Source organism: Prosopis cineraria, unplaced genomic scaffold (assembly GCF_029017545.1).
Source record: "Prosopis cineraria cultivar Desert tree isolate PC_DT_omini unplaced genomic scaffold, ASM2901754v1 PC2, whole genome shotgun sequence".
Lineage (NCBI taxonomy): Eukaryota > Viridiplantae > Streptophyta > Magnoliopsida > Fabales > Fabaceae > Prosopis > Prosopis cineraria.
Window position 1 is genome coordinate 2783900 of NW_026555333.1, and position 24196 is coordinate 2808095.

Below are 24196 nucleotides of genomic sequence, written 5' to 3' on the forward strand. Positions count from 1 at the left end.
TTTCATGACGTTGTATTAATATATATATATATATATATATATATGTATGTATATACATACAGAGAGAGAGAGAGATGATTTTTTTAGTCTACTTAATACCAACTCCACCATCCAAAGTCAAAACAGCACGTTGCTTTACCTTGTTTTTTTTTTTTTAAAAAAAACTCAGCTCTTACTTTTTGATTGTTTATGACTTGTTCTGTCTGGTTTGTCTTTTTTTTTTTTTATTTGAAGAAAGGCTTTAATAGTTTGATAAAATGCCCAATACAGAACTACGACAGCGACAGATTACAGATATATAGTTGAAGTTTGGTCTAATAATATCGTTTGTTGCATTGTTTGGCTCCTGACCTATAAATTTGATACAAGTTGCTTATAACCGATGTTTTTCTAAAACAGATGTTAAACTTATACTGATCCGAATTTTAGTGATTGTAGTTGAACTGTAGTCACATTAGTTCTAGTTAATCTCATACTTCCTCCGGTCTTTTTATCATAATGCTTGTAAGGAAATATTATTTATATCTTTAAAATTATGAAAAACATAAATTTTCAATTTTACCTTTTTTTATAATTAATAATTACAATAAGTCATTGTCTAGGAATTCAAATCATAATTAAAAAAAAAACCTTTGTAGATACAGCTTATATTATAAGATTAAATTAAATAAACAATTCAATATTTATTATATTTTATATTATGAATGTTTTATTATGTTTGTTAATGAAATATCGTTATATATCAATGATACACTCTTTATAAATTTTTAATAATAAACCCCTTATATATATATATATATAAATAATTAGTTATGTTTGGACTAAAAACGATTCCTCACACGCCAAGAAGTTATATTAAAATAAATTTAGCAAAAATAGAATTGAAAATTTAACCGAAGAAAGACAATGACTAGAAATAAAACTTGAAGATTGAATTAAAAAGACAATTAAATCAAAACTCCTAGTGAGCAGAACATTACAGTATTTTACTCTCCCAACTCTAAATCGTAGCCGGTGGTGCTAAATCTAGCAATATACATTGAACATTATGCTATATGGAACAAAATTGTCTTCAAAGAATCAAGAATATATAATACAGAGCACTACGTTTGTTTCTTTATTTCTTCTATTTGTCGCTTTGTTAAAATAACGGCAAAGGAAATAGCAGTTGAGACAAGGGAAAAAAACTTGAAAACTGATGGGCACGAAGGTGAAGTAAAATGAATTATAAAAGGGGCAATAATACTCGTCCCTGCTGCACACGTTGGGCATGGACTTTGAATGAACAAAGCCTTACTCTATCTGAACCTGACGACAACATGTAAATACGCCACTCTTGTGCGTGTGCGCCTGCACATAGCTCATTGTTCATCGAATCGGCATGGAGAAGATGGAAAGGCAGCGTGAGCAAGACGGTGAAGCAGCCCCCTCATGGAGTGTCGTTGAAGATGCAAGCAATCGTATAGCACCAGCACCTAATGTTGGTGACGGTTTCTCTGGTCAAAAGGTGTCTCTTCCTGACTCTTTCTATCTATTATGACCCTGGCTAGCTAAGTAGCTTCATCTGCTACCAAAGATTACTTCTTCTGAAACTTAACAATGAAATACAGAATCCCGTGTGGAGGGAGTTTCTACCCTATGTAGGTCCTGGTTTTCTGGTGTCCCTGGCTTACCTTGATCCTGGAAACTGTGCCTCTCTCTCTCTCTCTCTCTCTCTCTCTCTCTCTCTCTGTGTGTTTTTGTGTTTCCTATGATCTATATAACTCTTTGTTTGTTATAATCTAGTGGAAACTGATCTACAAGCTGGAGCTACCCACAGATACGAGGTAGAGCATACAAGCAAACCATTAATTACAAACCGTTAGATTATGCAGAAGAAGAAAAGAAGGACAAGTTTTGATTGAAAACTCTTCATTCTTTTGTCGTTGTTTCTCCTTGGTACCCTTTTCCCCTCTTTTTTGAGCATGTATAAAACTACAATTATATCCTGTTATTGCCTTGTGTTGTGCAGCTGCTGTGGGTGGTACTTATCGGGCTATTTTTTGCTCTCATAATTCAGTCATTGGCTGCAAATCTCGGCGTAACCACCGGTAATAAACAACCACAAGAATAAGATTTTATTTTCTATGTGATCACATGAAATGATCATCCACTTCTGCATGAAAATGATTGTTCTGTTCTCTCGAATGAATCGGCAGGGAAACACCTTTCAGAATTATGTAAAGTGGAGTACCCACCACTAGTGAAGTACTGCCTCTGGTTGCTGGCTGAGGTCGCCGTCATAGCTGCAGATATAGCCGAAGGTATTTCTAACACTTGATTTTCCCAGCTCTGTTCTCTTTCAATGCGTGTAACCAAGACTCATTTTATGACTCTTTTCTCATTACTCTAACCCAGACATCGTTGTTTATGCTGATTCTTTTTGCTATTGAAACTTGTGCACAGTTATTGGCACAGCCTTTGCGCTCAACATACTGTTCCACGTCCCACTATGGGCAGGAGTTCTCTTGACTGGCTTCTCTACTCTCTTGCTTCTCGGTCTCCAGAGATTTGGGGTATTTCATTTCACTTTTAGTAACTTGGAAATGGAAAATAGGGCCATTGCACGAGATCACATTCTGCGAAGAGAGCATTAAAAAATGATAGATGCTTGTATCTGTGGATGAGCAGGTCAGGAAGCTGGAATTGCTGATATCAACGCTAGTATTCACAATGGCAGGATGCTTCTTTGCGGAAATGAGCTATGTAAAACCACCAGCTTCTGATGTATTGAAAGGAATGTTTGTCCCTAGACTTAATGGCGATGGAGCCACCGCTGACGCCATTGCCCTTTTCGGAGCACTCATCATGCCGTACTCTTCCTTCTTCTCCTTCAATTTTATTTTAGGACTTGAAAATTCTCTATCACAAGTATAGTCTTTTCAACAAATTGCAGGCACAACCTCTTTCTCCATTCTGCGCTTGTGCTCTCCAGAAAAGTACCCGGCTCCGTCCGTGGCATCAATGTAAGCCAACAAACCATTTATTTGCCTGATAATTTTTCTCTGAGATAACACTTTAAACTTACATGCACTCTTCACACAGATGTTTCTGCATAACTAACAACACTTGACTAAAGCTTGGTGCTGATTGTCGTTGTTATCCCATGCTTTGTACTGAACTATGCAGAATGCGTGCAGATACTTTCTAATAGAAAGTGGGTTCGCTCTGTTTGTAGCATTTCTAATAAACGTAGCAGTAGTTTCAGTATCTGGCGCCGTATGCTCAGGAAATAATCTTTCAGCTCAAGATGCAGAAAGATGCAACGATCTCTCCCTTGATTCTGCTTCTTTCCTTCTCAAGGTCCTTGCTCTATTTAACGTACACCATGGGCTGCAATAACATGTGATTCAATCCTCATTTCCATGTTGTTTAATGGTTTACAGAATGTTTTGGGAAGGTCCAGCTCAACAGTTTATGCCATAGCACTTCTGGCCTCTGGACAAAGCTCTACCATCACTGGCACCTATGCAGGGCAGTATATCATGCAGGTATATCTGAAGCAAACACTTGAACTCTAATGAAAGAGTTTTGCAGAGCAAATCAATTAAATAAAATATACTACTTTTTTGATGCTGGGCTTTGTAGGGATTCTTGGATTTGAGGATGAAGAAATGGATAAGGAATTTGATGACTAGGAGTGTTGCCATAGTACCGAGTCTTGTTGTTGCCGTCATAGGCGGATCTTCGGGTGCAAGCCGCCTTATTATCATTTCCTCGGTCGATTCTTTGCTTCCCCTTTTGTTTTCTGCACTTTCATTTTATGAAATAAACCCAAAGCGCACTTACTGACCATAATCACAAAACGGTTCTGCAGATGATACTTTCGTTTGAGCTTCCATTTGCATTGATTCCACTGCTCAAGTTTAGCAGCAGCAGTACCAAGATGGGACCTCACAAGAATTCTAGAATTGTGAGTTCTCGTCGTGTCTAAAGTTAGGCTGTAAATATTTTATTGATAAATGATATGCCATAAATTCGATCGCAGATCATTGTGATTTCATGGATCCTAGGCTCGGGAATCATTGGGGTCAACGTATACTACCTCAGCACAGGCTTTGTGGGTTGGTTGATTCACAGCAGTCTCCCGAAGGTGGCAAATGTATTCATAGGGATTTTAGTATTTCCTCTTATGGCCATTTATGTTGTTGCCGTCATCTACCTCACCTTTAGAAAAGACACCGTCAAGACCTTCATAGAGACTCGAAACGACAGTGTAGTGCCGACCCAGATGGAAAAGGGTCTCGTTAATGCTAATGACCAATTGGAATTGGGTCGAGTTCCTTTTAGACAAGATTTAAGGGATATCCAACTTCCCGCTTAAGGGATTTTCAAAGAAGCAAGAATGCATTGCTTTCCAAAAAGTTGTAGGATTGTATGTGTCAGTGTCATCATAGTTAGATGCAGCTTTCACTTTGTTAATGCTTATGTGATTAGGGATGTCCAATCCAAATAATTAAAGAGAAGAGTCAAAATTATTTTTGGCATGTTGTATACGATGAATACAATGATTTGTCTTATGTTTCCTTCTGATTTACTGTTTTAGGCAATGAATCCATTGAACATGAATTTCCAATTTGAATAGAACAGAGGACATAAAAGAAGTCACACTTCACATTACAGAAGAGGATTCTCTCCTCTTCCTTCCCATCTTCTTCCCCTCTTAATTTTTGGCCATTAAATTAAAATTTTAAACAATTCAAATTTGATCTTCTTCAAAACATTTCATTTTATTTTATTTTTACTGTATTTTTTATTATTTTTATTAAATTTTAGGAGTTTAAATTTTGTTATTTATATTTTTTATAATTTAATATTTTAATAATAATTTTATATGATATTAAATTTAAATCATTTAAACCTCGAACTAATGGCTAAAAAAAAAAAACAAGAATGCAGAGGAAGGAAAGAGAGAGAAGGGAACCATGCCCTCACATCACGGGCAGATTTGGACCCACCAGCTGTCATTGATACATGCTTTTAATGTCACTGTTACTAACCAACCTTACGAGTTACTTGGTCTCGTACAATTCACATGTGATTATAGCAGAAGGAATCAGAGGACTCAAACATCTTCAGATTCCTCGTACTCACGCAATGATAGGCTGCCACGAACACCATACGTAATGCAAAGTTGTGCGCTTCTCGAATTATCTATAATTGAATTGAATTCAGTTGTTTTTCTTCGTTTATCCTTGTTTTAGGTCATGACAGCCCCCCTTTAATGAAAAGGATACTCCACTAAACACCATTTATACACAATCTTTCAAGGTGCAGAATATTAGGTTAGAGTGGACGTATATGTCAGTATAGCAATTTAGGTAGACGGCGATGGCTAACCTACTGTTTGGTATTCTGTGTATTGATGCAGGGCACGTTAAAAAAATTGCACTTTTTTAGCATAGAAGATTTGGAGAAACGATTAATTTTTCTGTTCTTAGCCAAGGGAAAGTATATTCTTATGAATCATGACTACTTCACATCATGATCCCTGTTTATTAGAATATATATACTCTCTTTTGATTAAGAAGAAAAAGCAGTCCTGGTGTTCCCAACATTTTCTACGTTAAAGAAAGCATTGTTTGAAACATTCAAAGATACAGAAAATATTGTTTGAAAAGAATCGAGAATAGCCACGAAAGATGTTGGGACAAGAGACAGCGTGATAGAGCTGCAGGCTTGGGAAACCTGATCCAACCCAGAAAAAGAGAATACGTGTTCATTTATGTGCTGTTTGTTGCTCAAGTTTCTAATAGTAGTCGCTTTGCGAAAAGATGGGAAAGAATCATTACATCTGAGTCACAAGCCAAAAGGAAAAACTTGAAAGGCGTTGGAAATAACTTGCTTCGAACGTGGGAGGTAGCATCATGAAGGTGAAGTGATTTAGAAAAATGGACACGCTCATCTCTGCTGCTGCACATGATTGATTTGCCAGTGTCTAGCCCTGTCTAAGTCTTGAGCTATCGGATATAAACACCCCACTGTCGTGCTATTTTGCTCATTATTCATTGTATCCACACGTGCGCGCAATACTTAGACCGTGATTCGTGTGAGAGAGAGAAATGGGAAGCGTTCGTGAAGCAGCGATCATATCTAATCTATCGATGTTCATGATGGCTACTTGACTCCACAGGTCTGTCTTCCTTTCCTACCTGTCTACCAAACAATCATGTTTGGTATAATATTAACGGGTAAAAGTATAAATTTGGCATTGAATTATTTTCGATAGCATCTAGTAGCCTATACTAAAAAATAATGCAAAATAAATTATGAATTACAAAAAACAAAACATCAAGTACCTACCATTAGTTTTGAACAAACAGACGTTTGTTTGACCTTACATGTCTCCTCTTCATTTGATCCCACTTTCTCTCCCCCCCTTCTTCCTCTCTCTAAAATTGAAGAACCAACAACAACCTTCAAAACAAGAAGGCTACGAGAGGTTGAATCAACAATCAAAACTAGAAAACCAATAAGATCAAACTAGGTTGAAACCATTAACCAAAGACAAAACAAGAAAAGACTTGTTGCCAAACAAAGAACCAGTCTCCTTACTCTGATTGCTTTGACTTTTAGCTAAAAACAAGATCATCAACAGTAGTCAAATTGAAGAGGACAAGACTAGGGACGGAGAAATAGACTCAACACTATAGACTTTTGTTCAATCGCACCTGGTTTTCTGATTTGTTCATACAATAATCACTTCTATCCAAAAGTTGCTATGGCTTTTTCTTAAAAGTGTTGTTGCATGCAGTTCAAACCAAAATTGAAGATAGAAATCAAACCAACAGAAATCGAAGACCCAAAAGTCAGATGCAATAACTGCAATTGAAGACAAAAATATCATTGTCGGCTTCAACCCTTGCTGCCGAGCACTGCTGCCATTGCCGATGGGAGCCATTAAGAAAAAGAAAGGAGGTGGGTCATCGTCTCATGGAGGAAGAGTAGAGAAAGTTGTCCTTGTTCTGCATCATTCTCGTCAGAATCTTCCCCATTTAGAGCCGTCCTCCCCAAAGTCACACCATTCAATGCTGCCCTCAATGGAGTCATCACCATCGTTGTAGTGGTCCTCGTCATTGTTGTCAGTGTTAGTAACAGGGAGAAGTTAAGAGGGTTAGGTGGTGTTCTTCTCTAGAGGCTCAACGGGAGAGAGACAAAGGAAGATGAAGAGGACCCCACTGTTAAAAATAAACGTCCGTTTATTCAAAACTATAAGTGCTTGATACTCTATTTTTTTTGTTCATAATTATTTGTACTATTTCATAATAGAAAATACCAAACACTTTTCAAAAAATAATTTAAGGCTAAACTTGCACTGTTATCCAATATTAAGAGGTAGCTATCCACCTGATTGGTTCTCGTCTTCTAGCTACGTCGTTCAAGGGGCAACAGCTTCATCTTGCACCTAATATTGTTTAAAATTCACACGTTACTTGGCTCACAAAATTAAGGAGTAGCTATCATTCGATGGCCTTGACAACCGATGAATCGAAAGTGGATTGTAGAGATGACTCAGAAATCAAACACTCTGAAGTCAACAAAATAACCTCAAGACCTGTCTGACTTCGACTCTCTCTCTCTCTATTTTTTTTTAACGTTTTTAAAAACTGTTTTGCAATATAATTTTTAAATTATTTTTCAAAACAAAACAAAAAATTTATTTAATTGTATTAATTTAAAAACAATTTTAGAACTAAGAAAGTAGGTCAATAATGATGGTCATAAGCAATTTATGATAATTATTGATCAAGATAACTATAGTGTTCAATAATTAAATGTAAGCTATTTTAAAAATAAGAAAATAAAAACAGTTTTAAATGTTCTTTTATTTTTAAAAACAAAAAATGAAAACAATTTTGCAAACAACTAAATTTAAAACATTCATCCAAACAAGTTTTCTAATTTTCTTGTTTTAAAAAACAAAAAAACTGGTTTTTCAAAACAGAAACAAAACAGAACGTTAATAAGGCTCTTTGACATGCCGCATTCAATGAATTGCCTCACCTCATATCCCTCAAGTTCCGAATTTTGAAGTCAAATGACGGGCATAGGCTGGAATAACCGAACGCAATCCGCCTTGTGCTCATGTCATCAACCAGAGAACAGACGAGTGAAGATAGCGAAACAATGTAATATAGATCGTACAACATCAAGGCAATTGATACAATTAGTCACAATGGCTTGATCATGATTCTTCCAATCCGACCTGCTAACTGTCGTTGTGTAAGCTAGCTAAACAGGATTTAAATTCTCATCCTAAAAATGCAGAACCTCAACGGGGAAAACTAGAACTTAGGGAATATCAAAAGCCGCTTATTTCCCTTGAGCAATAGTTGCATAATCAACTGCAACCTATCAGAGGCCCCAAAAACTAGAAACAATAACTCAGCTTGATTCATCACCTAATTTCCTCTTCAATGCTCAAAGCAATGACAAAATAAATCTACACCATAGAAGCACCGAGACTTACATCTAATTCCCTAATTAACCTAAACCAGAGTTAGTACCTGATACAGGCCTCAACAAAGGATGATTGGTAGAAGGCTGCACATTACCAGGGGCTTTAAACATGGGATTGGGAGAAGTTGATTGTGATTGTTGTATCATAGAAAGCGGTAACCTTTGCCCTAGCCCACCAAACACGGAAGGCCGTGGGACAAAGGACATATGTGGATGAACTGCTTGGCCACTTGTGTACGCTGAGACACTGGGCTGCGAAGGAGATCCAAAGGCCATTTGTTGTCTACTGTTGCCATTATTATTACTAACCGTCGAAGGACCCACACCTGATGTGTTTGTGGCTACACCAGATCCAAGCCATGCGGATACAAGACGGGAACGTTCAGCAGCAAATCTTTGTCTTGCCTTCTCCATTTGGTCACATTCTTTCATCAACAGCGTTTCAATTTCAGCGAACTGCTTGAGCTTCAGCTCCAATCTTTTCAGCTGTCAAAATTAGGCAACCCATCAACACAATTAGCTTCATACAATTGTAGCTTTATAAGCCTGACTTTTAAGTTTCCTCCAAATGTTTCATTGATATAATGCAGTTATCTTTGACCCGTCTTTGTGCATGCATGTGCGTTTAGATAGAAAGTGAACAGACGGAAGAAGGAATATAACTCAAATAAGTTTAAAAGACCGAGAAAGCAGCAACTATACCTGATGGTTTATAATATTAGCACATAGCCTCTGAATTTCTCTTTCTTCATGATCTGCAAACAGTTTAGCTTTCATTGCTGCAGCAGACAAGCCTGCCTTAGCAGCATCTTTAACTTTCTCAGAAGATAGAGGGATGGCCTCACCCTCATTCGGACCCTGTGAACCAAGCGCTTTTGCCTCATCCTCTGGAATAATATGAAATTTTTTGAGTGTACTGAAGAATGTGTCCCATTAAAGGTTGGATCGCATTGATACATAAGTTAAAGATAACGGAAACCACCATCCCTTACCATCCTGCTGATTTGGATTTGCAATTTCTCCAAGAGGACCACCATCTTTACTAAGTTTGCTTTCCAAGTTCATCCTTCATGAGTAGAAATAAATCTCAATTTTGTGTACAAAAGTCATAGACAAAGCGATAGATCGTATAACTTAACTATAGCCTATATGGCCCCTCTCTACAGCAGTTCTAAAACCATGACATAACAACTTAATATTGAATCACAGCATAAAAAACATCAATTACAACATTGTATAGTGGGTCTATGCTTTATGCATGCTTCAAGGTCAAAGAGGGGGTTATATATTGGAGATATAAATAGCATCGTTCATGGGCCTTATCCTAAGGAAGAAATGGTCCTTGGCAGTTACCATGATTAAAACTAAGAACCTACATTAGATAAACCTCTTTTCTATGAACAGTGAAGAAGGGTGGCTTGGGCTATAGTAACTATTACCAGTCTCTAACAATTAAACTCACCTGTTGCTATGCCCTGGTGCTTCTGCCTGTGGCGCACTACCAGAATTATTCCCTGACAATTCTGCCAATGCTGCATGTGCACAAGCAGCAGCTACTCTTGGTCCGATAGCAGAGGCCAAAAAGGCAACCTGTACAGTGAATTCCATCCAAACCAGGTGCATAAGAATCCTCCAGAATCTAAGTGACTGTCTACTTGTTGTGAAATTCTTATACCCATCTAGGACTCTATATGAAGTTTCTATCCAATAGGCATATCCTATTCCGTGATTTTTACTAGCATGCTTGTCAAGCACTATTCCAAAATGTACAACCACCTTTTAATAAAAAAAAAAACAAGTATGGTTTTCAAAAAGTTGCTCAACAATACAAGCTGATATAAGTGGAGGACAAGAGTTCACTCTCTTATGCATTTACTGTAACCAATAAATACATCCTAGCTCTATAGCTATATGCATGTTTCAAGTGAATTCTTCCAAACGATAAAAGTTATGCATATAATTATTAATTATCAGTCACCTACCAGAGCCATAACAGGATTTTCAGAATTTGAAAAAGGGAGCCTGCTGTTAGGATCAATGCTCTGAGTTGGTCCTGCAGGATCGTGGATACAAGATCAAGACCACGTGATAGCAAGTAGAAGGTTAAAAAGTAAAATTGAGCAAGACCTGCTAATTCCGCACCTAAATTTGAACGCAATCTTCCACAATCATCTGTATTTGACATATTTGATGACAAAGACATCCTTGGAACATTGATATTTTCCAATTTTCCATCTTCCATGGGTAGACGGAGAAAATGGAGAATACATTGTGCTTTTGATTTGGTACCCACATGCTCAGCAATTTCATTCCAATTCTCATGGTAAATCTCCATCGCCTCAAGCAGCAGCAAGGTTTCTTGATCAGTCCAACTATCCCCATCTAGATCACTATAATCTCTTGTTGAATCAACCCTAATAAAATCTATACTTGAGTGACCAACGACAAATCCCCCATCATGGAAACAATCAGTGCAGAGAAGAACATCAGCCTGTAATATGAGAAGTTAATTACATAGCAAGACAAAGGTGTTTTAAGGCATTTTTCAGTCTACTTTATTTACAGGCCTCATTGTCCAGTCTAAGAGAAATAATGCAATGTGTTTGCAGGAAGAATCTCAACAAGTCTGTAAAACAATCAAACCCCATCACTCCCTTGCACGTCAGGAACTATTTATCAGTTGTAGAGTTTATTTTGGTTACAGACAGATGGTCCACTTGGGTTTGTATAAGAATCTATTTTCGTGACCGAAGAACAACACTAACAAAATACAAGGGTTTCAGTTGCATGTTGATATCATGCCATCAGAGAGCGCCATTGATGTCAGTTGCATGTCGATATCATGCCACCAGAGAGCACCATTGATATTAAAGTATATAAGCAACAGAGCAAGTTCTTAAGAGACGGATAACAAAAGAACTATAATTACACATTGGAATTGGGAGGAAGAAACTTCCAAAATGTGTGCAATAAGATTCCAAGTTGCTTGATTTTAGTTGAAAAGAAGTGAGCATTCAAGAGAGAACTTAAGCAAGTAGCATGACGCAGGCTGGCACCATAATTTTGAGTAGAGAAGGGTATCTTACCATACTTCTTGGAATAAAGGCAAAGATGTCTTCAGTTTTTTGACTTGATTAATTTACACATCTGTTTTTTTCTCAACTCCTAGTAAGCTCCTTAAATACAGATTTTAACAGAAGAGGATTTGAAAAGGAAAAAAAGAAGAAAATGAAAAGAAAACTAAGATATTTCTTCTTTAATGCCTTCAAATCTTCAAATTTACAATCAAGCATTAATCACATCGATAATGTTTGTCTGAACTTTAACGCATAAGCTTCGGAAAAGACCAGCAAGAAAATATTTTTCCAAGATTACAACTCCCCAAAAATAAAATAATAGTTGTAATCTTTTCTAGATAGATACCCTCCCATTACTCATGACAAGCTGACAAAATCAAAATTGTAAGCCAGTGTACCTCTTTTTGTGACTGATAGTAAACAGCAGGAAGCGGACGAGAACAATAATTGCAGTGATTTTCAGACAGATGCTCCCTTATTCTGTCCTCCAAATCAGAAATATCAGCATTCTGAGTTGTCAATGATAAATAAATTTCTTCTGCTTTGAGTTTACACTTCGGCTTGTCAAATTTGATCAAACCATCAATAGATTTTAAGGCATCTGATGGCACACGAATCTCACCACTTGCCTCATCCTTTAGGTATGACTTGTCATTCCAAGGCTCATGACTTGGCACAAGAGCACAGTAGTTGATGATTCCCCAATGATCAAGAAACCGGAAAATCCGAGTTAAATCTTCATTATCAACCCCAACTAACAATCCATGGCAATCAAAAATTGTAATCCTCTTCCCCAGGTCTTCCATGTATCGTGCAACTATATAATTTCTACATTCCATGTACTTCTCTGGGGTATGATCTGGTGATTTTCCAGAGAAGAACCGTGGCACGACTTGTCTCTCAAGCCGATGCACTGTAGCTGGTGAAAACCATTCTGTTCATGATAAAACCCAATTAAAACTAGGTTAATGTGTTTAACTGGAAATTGTACGTTAGAATCTCAAACTACTCCACCCCACCAACCTGAAAATCATAAATGAAAAGCCAAAGCATTATTGGGTTCATCAAATCTTGTAAGGTTATATTAAAGAGTGAAATGACCTTCTCAATAATCTAAACTATCTCAATAGGGAGATGCTATCCCGTTTAACCAACATAAAATAAATAAATAAATAGCCTGCACATTAAAACGTCACACGTGATTTTTATTTTTCTATATCACAGGTCTTGTATCATACTGAAAGCGGGAAGAAAGAGACAGACTTTCACGGAGTCTTATTTATCACATTCTATATAGTATAAAGGTCAGCCCCCTTTATGCTCTGATTTACAAACAAAAGAAACTACGAAAAATTGCCCCATGTATATACTATAAATTACACGTGCATGCTTCAAATTTTGTTGTGTTTCGGTGTCGTGTCAGTGCTCATAGTTTCTAGAAAAGAGAGGATTACCAGTACAAGAAAACAGAGAACAAATCACCAAAGAAAAACATGAAACTACGGGCTGGGTGACAGCACTGGCGGGATAAATTACTTGAATAGTAGTTATAGCCGGGTGTACTGCGTAGCTCAGATAGATAGCGTACTGATAAAGTAAACCAGTTGCAAGTAAAGCAAATTAATAGAGGGAGCGAGGACCTGAATGCATTGGAACTACCAGAACCCTACTCCCAAACCGCTTGACAATGCCACGGCCTTCCAGTAGGGGGGGCGGGGTGATCACATAAGCCGAATTACTTCCCTCGTTACGGTCCTGATCCAGAGCTGAACTATCAGCGGGCACGGTGGAAAGCGTCTGAAGCTGCCCGTAAGACAAATTCTCCAGAAATGGAGAATTCTGCAGCTGACCCTTGTTGTCTCCAGACTCATTGGCACGCTCCAGGGCGACAATTGCAGTAACGGATGCGTGAGGGCGATTGACAGTGCGCTTGATCACTCGAGGGAACTGGGAAATTTGGACTCCATCGTCAGACAAGACCTCGATCTCGAGCTGCGCTTGAGAATTAGAACCAGATTGGGGGTTAGGGTGTTGGGTCTGGTCCTCGGAGTCATCCTGTCGCTCGAGGTGGTCGTCGTCGCCATTTGGGTCTTCTTCTTCGTCGTCCTCGTCCTCATGCTTCGGTTGCCGGCGGCTGATTTGGGGTTCTCTCTTGCGCTTCCGCCATTTGGTTCGGTTTTCTGGTTTAAAAATCACAAAATACCCGGCATGAGAACGAAATTGAAAACAAAATATTCAAAATCAGATCAAAATACAGCCAAAAATCAAACAGATAGCTTTCATATCGTAGACGAAAAGACAAGAAGCGAGGATTTAGAGAGGGGGAAAGAATTTAGGTTTGTGTGAGAGATACCCGAAGGGGAAGTTGGCATGGCAAGGAGGATGGGTTTAAGGGAGGGAGGGAGGGAAATTTGATTGTGGGGTCGTTGATTGGCGCAAAGGGTGTGGAATTGGGAGAGGGGCGCACAGAGAGAGAGAGAGAGAGAGAGAGAGAGAGAGAGAGGATCTCTCCCAGTGAGTGCTCTCTGGTCTCCGCTTTGGCCTTCGGTTTTGGCTCTTTGGCATACGGTGCAACATGCAAATATATTGTCGTTTGCTTTTCTTCCTGATGGATGTAACAAGAATGTGAGAGTAAAACTCTGGCGAAACTTCCTTCGTTCCCTCGTGACACGTACGCCGCTTTCTTATTTGTTAGTGCTTCACACGCTCTATACTTCGGATGTATCAACTATCATTTCTCAGTTCATATTTTTCCCCGTTCCCTTCATATTTTAGTTGTTTTTTTTTTTTTTTGGGGGTATTGAGTCTCTTCATGTTTTAGGCAACTCAGCAGGTGAGAAGTCCCCCTCTCTCTTTATATATATATAATCGGTTTTAAAATCAAGACACTATTCCAACATTTACTCACACGTTTTTAGTGTTGAATTTCAGTTGAATATAATTGATATAATTATATGATATATAATTAATTTATAAAATTAATTAATAAGATTCATTTTAATTAAAATTAAAAAAATAAAAATAAGATAAAACCTTGATTTTATAAAATATATCTAAACACTTACGTTACATGATAAAAACAAGACGAAAATGCACAAAACCTCTAAACTTTAAGACAATTATATATAACATTTCTTATTTTTAAAAGTTTAAAATTAACCTCTCTAATCTTTAATTTTATTTTTCAAAACTCCCTATTATTATATTAATTATGCTATTTTTTTATAACAGCTAAAATGTCATTCAATTAAAAAATATTATTAAACAAGATATTATATTGTAAAACTATGACTAATTAATTTTTTATATTTTTTGAATAGTTGAGACATTAATAATGGCCAAAACAAATATTATTATCACCATATAAAATTGTAAATATTTACTTTTGTGTCAGTTTTATTTATTTTTTTATTATCAATGGTGCATAGTTATTTAGTATCAAAAGATAAATTAATCTAACATGGTAATATTTAAAATTTTGAATATTTTAGCCATGTGCATTACATTAATCTAACATCAAAATATAAATAAAAATTTATCTTTTAAAACAATAAAATTAACCAAAAAAACATGTATAAAGCTAACATAAACATAAATATTTAAAATTTTATACAGTGATAATATTTTTTTATCAATGCCTCAACTATTAAAAAATATAAGAAATTTATTATAAATAGTTATACAATATAATGTTTTTGTTTAATAACCTTTTTTAGTTGAATGATATTTTAAACCTCATGAAAAAATAATATAATTAACAAGAGGGAGTTTTAAAAAATAAAATTAAAGGTTAGGGAGTTAATTTTAAACTTTTAAAAGTGATGAAAGTTATATGTAGCTGTCTCAAAATTTAAAATAGTTTTATGCATTTTAACCTCAAAACAATTATGAATCCAAGATCATGTTTTTTTAAAAAAATATCTAAACACCCGTTATACATGCCAAAATCAATTATAAACTTAAAACCATAATATTTTTAAAAATATTCAAACACCCACATACATGCTAAAATTAATTATGAATGCAAAACTACAGTTATCTCACAAGCTACTACTACCAATTTTTCAATTATACATTTCTAAAAATTTATCTAAAAATTATATAAATTATTTTGCAAATCTTTTGGTTCATAGTTGATTTTGACATAATAAGATGTGTTTAGATATTTTTAAGAAAACCATAATTTTAAATTCATAATTATTTTACTTATATAATGGGTGTTTGGATATTTTAAAATATAATTTTAAATTTATAATTGATTTTAACATGTACTATGAGTGTTTGGATAATTTTTGCCAAAACGTGATTTCTGTACAATTAATTAATTTTGAATGCAAATCCAAACATGCACCTTAATTATGGGAATACAAGTGTTCTTGGTTAAAAAAAAGAACAGATTTTGATATATAAATCTAAATAAACTAAATTATAGACAGATTATCAATTATAAAAATGTATCAGTGTCATATATACGAATAAATTTTAATATTCATTTCTCACTCATGGATTCTTTTTTAATAACGGATTCATTCAATATTCTACTACTATAGCGTGAATAATTATAATTAATGCTAGAAATATCTTATTCCTTTTAAGACGTAGCACGATGGAATGGAATGTTTTACTGAATAGTGTTTATTTTCTTCATTTTTTTGGGTTAACAAACCTGTTAATTGCAATGTGCAATATGCTTTCTCTGTTTGAAGCCGGAACAATTCATGTCGATCTAAAAAACTTTTTTTCTGAATCTAAATGATGTTTTTTATATTAAGGATCTGATGCAAAAATATCTCTAGAATCCAAGTTTTGTTTTTAGATATGATTTCTCTTTATTTCCTCTTCACTCCTTATCTCCACCATTTGATTTATTTTTGAATGGTTGGTATTAACGTTTCATAAAATTTAGTTATTTATTTATTTTTCATAAGTTTTCACATTTTAATAATAACTTTATGAAATATTAAATTTTAATCATTCAAAAATGAATTAAATGATTAAGGTGGAAAGTGGAGAGGAAGTGGAAAGAGTGAGAAATAAAGAGAAGCCAAGCGTTTTGTTTTTTTGCATGGCATAGGACTAAGCCACCCAGGTTTATACTCAAATTGATTTATTCTTAAAAAAAAAAAGCTTTTTTCAGGCCAGCATGAAAAATTTCAAATGCAAACTAAAATACTTTTATTCGCTTAAAAAAAACAACCATTACAGGAAAAAGCATAATAAGGAACTACTGGTTAGTATTTTTCATTTTCATTATTCAAAACTCGGTGACAAGATCATGAATTTTCATAGCTAAACCATTGACTAAAACATTATTCTCCCTTTACACAAAGGTGACAGAAATATGCTTAAATTTACAAAGAAAAATCGGTTTCTAAATATAATGTATAAAAAAAAGAAAGTATATGATTAGCTAAATCTCTTCCGCACCGCGACGTTGAACATGAACAAAGTGAAAATTCTCACTCAACCCACTTCAAGTCCTTTATGTATGGCTTAAGATTTAGAAGTCTTGAAACTTTTCCCAACCAACAAATCGGACGTTAAAAATAAAATGCAGGGAGAATATTGATGAAGGACTATAAAAATGATTTAATGTCAGATAAGGACTTAGATGGATTGAATACTTTTCAAAACTTAAACTTAACTTAACTTATAAATTGTTAACGTTTACTTATTACAAATCCTTATATGATATTAAATCATTTTAAAAGTTCTTCATTAATATTTTCCTAAAATATATTGCCGTAGCATATTGCAATTGTAAAAATTAAGAACAATATATACTATTAATGCATGTCATGGTGTAGGAAAAAAATTAGGATTGTTGAGTGAGACATTGTGGATCCAATCTCACTTATAATCTCAAGTTATTAGTATTTATCCTTTTGATACTAAAAAAATGATTAACTTGTCCAACCAAAAAAAAAAGCACGTCATGATGTTAGAAATTGTATCTCCACTCCATTAGACATCACACTCAAACCATATCATGATTTAGGATCATTAATGAGATAGATAACATCTTGACATTGATAGGTTGAAAATATTCAAACTATAACCCAACTCACTTTACGATAACTTAATCTTTAAAATCCTAATTAATATATGTTTTTTAATAAATAATGTTTTAATTAAAAGTAATGCTACCAAAAATTATAATGCCTCGTTTGGTATGTAGAAAATGATTTTGATAGAAATAAAAATGTATATGAAGCTAGAAATAGATATGGATATTGGTTTTAAAAATATGATTAACATATTTATGAAATTGAGAGATTATTTTTATTTAATTTGGTACTTAACTTATAGAATGACTAAAATGCCCTATCCTTTAACTTATAAAATGACTAAATGCCCCTATCCTAAAAAAATTTGCTACTCTCCGTTAATCGAAGCTTGGCCATTGAAGTTGTTTAATCGAAGCTTGGCCATTGAAGTTGGATAAAGAAATGAAAACAACAATCTCCAAGTAGCAACCTTCCATTATCATAGACACCTTAGTATGTAGAAATCAAAACAACAATCTCCAACCATCATTCTATTATCAAAACAACAATCAACCTTTCATAACTTGCAAGAAATCAAAACTAAAGAAGAAAACCTAGATGATGTAAGGCCAACCTTACTAATCTTAGTTTTTATAATTGGGATCCTAAGTTTTTAAAATGGAAACAATAAAAGCAAAGCTCAGTGAATGCTATTTTGTCATTAAAAGAGTCACGGAAGCATAGTACACAATCTATGGTTTCAAAATAATTAAAACAATTAAAAAACCAATAAATCTAGAAAATGAGAGACGTACTGTAACGTGGCATCCTTGCGCTGTGGCTTGTCCTCGTTGTTGCCATGTGTTGCACATATTCTGCAGCATGGCTAACTTCTAGCTTTCCCCAATTCTCCATACGACATATGATCTATGTGTCTCCTTTTTTTCATACACTAGCTAATTGCGTTAATCTCAGTCCTAAATTATTACTCAATAAAAGTCAAACACCCATTTGCAAAACTACATATTCCACACTTAAAACTCCAACTTGAGTGTCTAAATTTCCAACAAGTGCCAACAGCCTATAAATACACTTAGACCATGTTCAATGGATTCAAGGCTACCTATACAACACAGCACCACAAGCATAAAACATATATTTCTTAAATTCACCTCTCAAACCCTCGACTTCTCAAAAAACATAAGGGACAGATAATTAACATAAAAAGCCATTAATGTGTTTTACAATGAATCAAATCATACATATTTTACTTGTACTAGTATTGTAGCCCTATATGAATATTTCAATCATCATGTCTATAACCTAAGGCCTAAAATATGCTAGTTCGGCACTATCAATACTTATTGCAAGTATAATAAAAAAATGCAATCTAGTTGGCAAATATCTTCATGAATTACACATTAACATAAACAAAACAAGGCTATACAGTAAGAATGTCAATCCTTGAGCCTCAGAAACTTTCCTTTGGTCACACCCAAGTTAGATCTTGTAAAATATTAAAAGAGATGTGTGAGTACAATTATTCAATAACTAAAGTTAATCTACCGTATGCAATTGCTTATTAATTAGCAATTTAACATGTGAAAATACTCATAAACATACAATTTCTCAACTTGCAAGGAAATCACATTATCATTTTTGCAATCAATTCATAATGCACATTGCCATAATAATAATAACCACATGATAATAGTAAAAGCAAATACCACCACTTGCCACAAACTTAACAACCAGTGACATGTTGTGTCACGCCTAAAAAATAGAGGGTGATCGATACGAGTGTGAATCATATCACATATCTCCTAGGCCTTAAATAAAAAAAATCTTTCCAATTTCAAAGGATAATTAAATTTATATTGAAATTTTGATATTCTTAATAACATTCATTATACCAAAAACTTCAATAATTTGTAGGAATTTCAGCGGAAGCACCCTTATGACTAAGATATACCAAAATCTCTACAATAGAAAATATTATAATATACTTCGATAATTTAGAGCTACACTTCCCAACAATAGACAGTCAACATAAAATAAAACCAAGATCATATCTATAGTTTTATGTGGAGCACCTAAAATATAATTTTCAAAATAAAATACATAATTGAATACTTACATCAAAAGAAAAGATGTTTTCAAAGATAAATATTCACCCAACATAGTTGCAAGCCCCTTAATGATCGTAGGAGGTCCAGCGTTAGCTAATGAATCTGAGACTAAAATATTTTTCAATTAATAGCATTCCCAAAAATAGAATTTAGAAGAGTAAAATACTACACTTACCATTATATAAAATAATTGAAAGAAAAATAATTCAGTATAATAACTCACAAAATCTTGAGGTATCAATTATAATAATATAAATGTGGATGAATTAAAATTACTTGATTTTGATATGCTAAAAGAGAATAATTTATTCATATTTATATAAAAGTAGTAAACTTACTAGCTGCAAATATTGAAAATTCAAATATACTAGCTGAAAACAATCAACATAATATAATCATGAATTTGAAGACTAAGAAATTCTATATAACTTCAAAAATACTAAACCACTAATTTATGATGACAAAACAACCTTAACGCTTTGCTCTTGTAAAATAAAATAGATTAAGTAAATAATAAAAATAATATCCTTTATTAAATAAAATCAATGAAGTGTGTTTTCACAAATAAATTAAAAAGCTAATATTTTAAAGACTTTGCAGAACAAGTAATAACGTAGACACACAGCCCATAAGGGTAAAATAACTAATCACAGCTTATGCCATAAAAACAAACATGGATACGTAATCCAGAGGGTAAGTAACCAAATATAGACACACAGTTCACGGATGTAATACTAACCAAATATGGTTTGAAGCCATAAAAATCAAACACTGGTACGAGACCCACAAATAACAAACGCTAGAACATAACTCACGAAAATCAAACTAGCTAGTTATTGATCAAGGTGCACTAAGAGCTAACGAAACTGCCGTTAGCGATAGTGTTATGTTTAAAGTCCTCTTAAAATCACTTTTCAAACAAGTGAGGAAATAGTCATTTTTGAATATAATTTTCTTTCTCAATACCAAACTCACACAAATTATCTTAAGCTTTAATTCAATACTTGTCATAATAAAATTTCATAAATAATGTTCGTTCTTGCATTTGTTGAGTGGCCAAAAATTTCAAGAATTCCATAATTTAAAAATTTCCTTCATCAACCTTAAAAGTATATCTCTTTAAGAAAAATACTAGCACAAATTATAATTTAATTATCACATTATTCTGTAATATGTAAAAAATAGATAATTTAATTAATAAGATTACTAACATATATCATAGTTATTAATAAGAACAATATACATAAAAATATAATAATTTCAATGAAATACTTTTATTAATAAATTAATTGGGGTGTTATTATTTTACTGCTAAATTCTAAAATTCAATGATTTTCTCCCTTAATTCTTACCAAGGTACTAATCTTTCACATGCCCTATAAGAATATATATAAATGAAACCTTAATTCACTTCCTATAGTTATACAGACTTTATTTCACCCAACACAATCCTAACCAATGAAAGTATTTAGAATTTCAAAAAATAAAATTCATATTTTAATGATTTTTCAAACATTATCTCTATAAACATCCTGAATTTAATCCCTTGATTAACTAAACCTTATTAGGATAATTAATTAAGTTAAGTTGGTATATAGTCATAGAGGTCTAATGACCATATTCTTTGTGTTTCAGCCTAAATTTGTGGGTTAAGTATCGAGTTGGGGCCACCTAAGCATTGAAAGGAGAAGAAAATAAAGAGTTAATATTGTTGTACCACACGCCCCGGATGTGAATCATGTCCATCACGGTGCACATACACTTTAGATATAAGAATGGGGACCTCTATGTGCAATGTTCCGTGACGTACAACCATTTTCTACAATTTATTATATGTGAACTGAGACAGAAAAAAGAGGAGAAAAATGAAAAAATAAAGAGGCATGCCAAACTCTATAAGGTTTTGTTCGTGGAATATTTAGAGTGTTTTGGAAGCTACAAAACACTCAAGGTAAGTATCAAGACCTCTTAATCTCCCATTTCTTTCACATTATGAAATTTGTGATTAAGGTTTGATAGTAGAAGATAATTTTTTATCCATAAAGTTATGGGTTTAAATATATTGATTTAAATGGAGTTAATGGGCGTATATTAGAGTATATAAACTTAGGTATTATGAATTTTAGTATCTTGATGGTTAAGCTTCATAAATATGAGAAAGTTATATTAATGGGGTTATTGGAAGAGTGTGATGCCATTATTGGAAGTTTAATGGCTTATTAACATTATTGAAGACTAAAGAGAGTTAATAAAACCAATGGGTGGGCCCAAATGCAAGCAATGTGTGCATTGAGTGAGTTAGAAGTGGAATGTGAGTTGAGAGTTATGTGTGATCGACATTGTTAATGAAATCCAACTTGATAAATTATAGATTAAGCTCTTGGACACTTATTTGGGTTGAGAATTCAAGCTTGGAAGTTATTATATTGAGGAGTAAAACCTTTGACATCTTAAAGGTTTGAGGAACCGAAGAAACCTTACTTTGGGTAGTTATCTGTTAATTGATTGTTGGTTGCAAAGTCGTGAACGCTACATGCATAAATTGATTTCCAGTATGATTGTGCATAATGTCATATTTGGCTTGAAATGTAAGATATGAAATTAAGATGATTTTCAAACTATAAGTATGTATATGTTTTGGAAGATAAATGTGATATTGTGTTGAAAGTAAATGCATGTTAATAAAGAAATGGATTATTATTGTGATACGTAAGGATAATATTGTGAAATGTCGTTGAATGCTCACTTAGGTAGCGTATGATCGTGAACCTAACGGTGATTGTGATAAGCAATAAATGAATATGTGAAGATAAGCGAGCGTATCATTTATGGCATGATTATTGGGCGGGAGTTCACCTAGGGATTGAGAGTAGAGAAAAATTTATATGGTATTTAGGATTTCTTCCAGTACACGAGGGTATCCTATAATTTGTCAAAAGACTAGAACCTAGCTTTCTCTACCACTTCAGCAAGGAGAATAGCTTAGGGTATGAGACACCTCAAAAATTCAAGAATGAGGAAGTTATGGTCCAAGAGTGAGTCATGTGATCTTTGGTCAGATCACAACTCATGATTGGTAAGTTGGAAAGTTCAGTCACGCGGACGGAACCTTATTCAGTGTTATAGCCTACGGTTTTCACTTTGAGAAAATAAGGAAGGTATAAGGTTAGTTGATCATTGCATATGTAAAATATATAAACATGTCACACATGTTGAGTTGTGGCAAGTCGTATGAATAGTAGGTCATGGTTGCTGTCTAAATATATCATGATAATGCACCTAGTGTGATATGAGATAAAAAATGATATTTAAATTAATTGAGCAATGATAAGTTATAATGTGTGTGTAAGTAGTTTTTAAGAACTTGATTTCATATGCATGTGTTTGATTTACAATTAATAGATAATTGCATAAGATAAGTTTTACCTTAGTTACTAAGTGGCTAGACTTACCCTTTTTATTTAACACTTTATATGCTCTAACTCTGGTACAAAGAGGGAGAAGGCTCAAGAGGCTAGAAATTAGCTCATTCTACTGTATGCCTCTAGTTTATATTCGTTTTGTGTAATAGGATATTGTTGCCAATTCTAGGTTGCATATTATTGCACTTGCACTATTTTATCATTGAAAATATATGAATTGTATTTTAAGCCCTGAGTTATTATGTATGGATATATATATATATGTTGATAGGTCCTAAAATACTAGTGTAAGTTGTAACATCTCCGAGTTTTAATTCCCTAATTAATTAAACCTAATTAGGGTAATTAATAAGTTAAAGTGTGTGTGGTTAAGAGGTCTAATAATCATTTTTGATGGTATTTCACCCAACGCCTTAGTTTCTGGGTCCAGTATCTAGGCGGGCCACTCGGGCATTAAAAGAGAAGAAAAGGAAGAGTTCATGTTGTTTGTGCCACATGTTATAATGTAGAGATCGTCCACCACAGCGTATAGAATGTTCTGAATGAGGGAGGACCTATTTTCTGTCGTTTAATCAAACGTGAAATGAGATAGAAATAAAGAGAAAGAAAAGAAGAAATGGAGAGGCATGCCAATGCTCTGCTAGGGTTTACTTATGGGACGACATTGAGAGTATTTTGAAGGTTATAAACACCTAAGGTAAGTATCATACTTATTAATCTCTCCATTTCTTTCACATTTATGAGTTTAGTGGAAGTAGAATTTTGGTCCATATAGGTTATGGGTTTAAATTATTGACTTAAATGGAGAGTAATGGGGGTAGATTAGAGTATCTAAACCTAAGTATAATAAGTTTTAGTGTCTTGGGTTGTTGGGCACCATTAATATATGAAAAATCTCATTTATTATGGGTGGTTGGAAGTTGTGATGCCATTAATGAAAATTTAATGGCTCATTAATGCTATTGGGGGCTAAAGAAAATTATAAAACCCAATGGATAGGCTCCAACTATTGTAGAGTGAATGTTGGACCAATTTAAAAGGGGAGATTAAGGGTTCAAATGCTTGAGTTGGTTATGTTAATA

At 34.1% G+C, this 24196-nt stretch overlaps 2 protein-coding genes and 1 long non-coding RNA gene across 4 annotated transcripts; 1 reads left to right on the forward strand and 2 right to left on the reverse strand.

The window, feature by feature from the left end:
* Positions 1 to 1249: 1249 nt before the first annotated feature.
* Positions 1250 to 4559, forward strand: LOC129303674 (metal transporter Nramp5-like). The gene is made up of 13 exons (XM_054943148.1): positions 1250 to 1507; positions 1611 to 1689; positions 1786 to 1826; positions 2012 to 2090; positions 2199 to 2303; positions 2446 to 2555; positions 2671 to 2852; positions 2936 to 3005; positions 3169 to 3342; positions 3426 to 3530; positions 3628 to 3759; positions 3857 to 3952; positions 4028 to 4559. The coding sequence occupies exons 1-13, from the start codon at positions 1382 to 1384 to the stop codon at positions 4361 to 4363; spliced, it is 1635 nt and encodes a 544-aa protein (XP_054799123.1). The 5' UTR covers positions 1250 to 1381; the 3' UTR covers positions 4364 to 4559.
* A 1169-nt stretch (positions 4560 to 5728) lies between these two features.
* Positions 5729 to 7652, reverse strand: LOC129303029 (uncharacterized). Its single transcript, XR_008591390.1, has 3 exons — positions 7387 to 7652; positions 6343 to 7217; positions 5729 to 6195 (listed from the first exon to the last, which is right to left on the reverse strand). It is a non-coding gene; the product is annotated as an uncharacterized LOC129303029 (long non-coding RNA).
* A 504-nt stretch (positions 7653 to 8156) lies between these two features.
* On the reverse strand, positions 8157 to 14090 carry LOC129303028 (SWI/SNF complex subunit SWI3C). Of its 2 annotated transcripts, none has more exons than XM_054942023.1 (9): positions 13930 to 14090; positions 13217 to 13756; positions 11975 to 12510; positions 10642 to 10990; positions 10482 to 10552; positions 9962 to 10089; positions 9492 to 9565; positions 9202 to 9386; positions 8157 to 8985 (listed from the first exon to the last, which is right to left on the reverse strand). In XM_054942023.1, exons 1-9 carry the CDS (start codon positions 13946 to 13948, stop codon positions 8524 to 8526), a joined length of 2364 nt encoding a protein of 787 aa, XP_054797998.1. In that variant the 5' UTR covers positions 13949 to 14090; the 3' UTR covers positions 8157 to 8523. The 2 variants fall into 2 exon arrangements, with proteins under 2 accessions (XP_054797998.1, XP_054797997.1); XM_054942022.1 differs by having other exon boundaries at positions 10627 to 10990.
* Between the last annotated feature and the right edge of the window lie 10106 nt (positions 14091 to 24196).

Bases quoted from the DNA above. Each gene is read 5' to 3' on its own strand.
- LOC129303028 (XM_054942022.1), bottom strand. The intron at 9,387-9,491 runs GTAAGGGATGGT...ATATTATTCCAG, and splicing joins AAATCCAAATCAGCAGGATG to AGGATGAGGCAAAAGCGCTT. The intron at 8,986-9,201 runs GTATAGTTGCTG...TAATTTTGACAG, and splicing joins CTAATATTATAAACCATCAG to CTGAAAAGATTGGAGCTGAA.
- LOC129303674 (XM_054943148.1), top strand. From the start codon at position 1,382: ATGGAGAAGATGGAAAGGCAGCGTGAGCAAGACGGTGAAGCAGCCCCC. The intron at 2,091-2,198 runs GTAATAAACAAC...ATGAATCGGCAG, and splicing joins AAATCTCGGCGTAACCACCG to GGAAACACCTTTCAGAATTA. The intron at 3,760-3,856 runs GTCGATTCTTTG...ACGGTTCTGCAG, and splicing joins GCCTTATTATCATTTCCTCG to ATGATACTTTCGTTTGAGCT.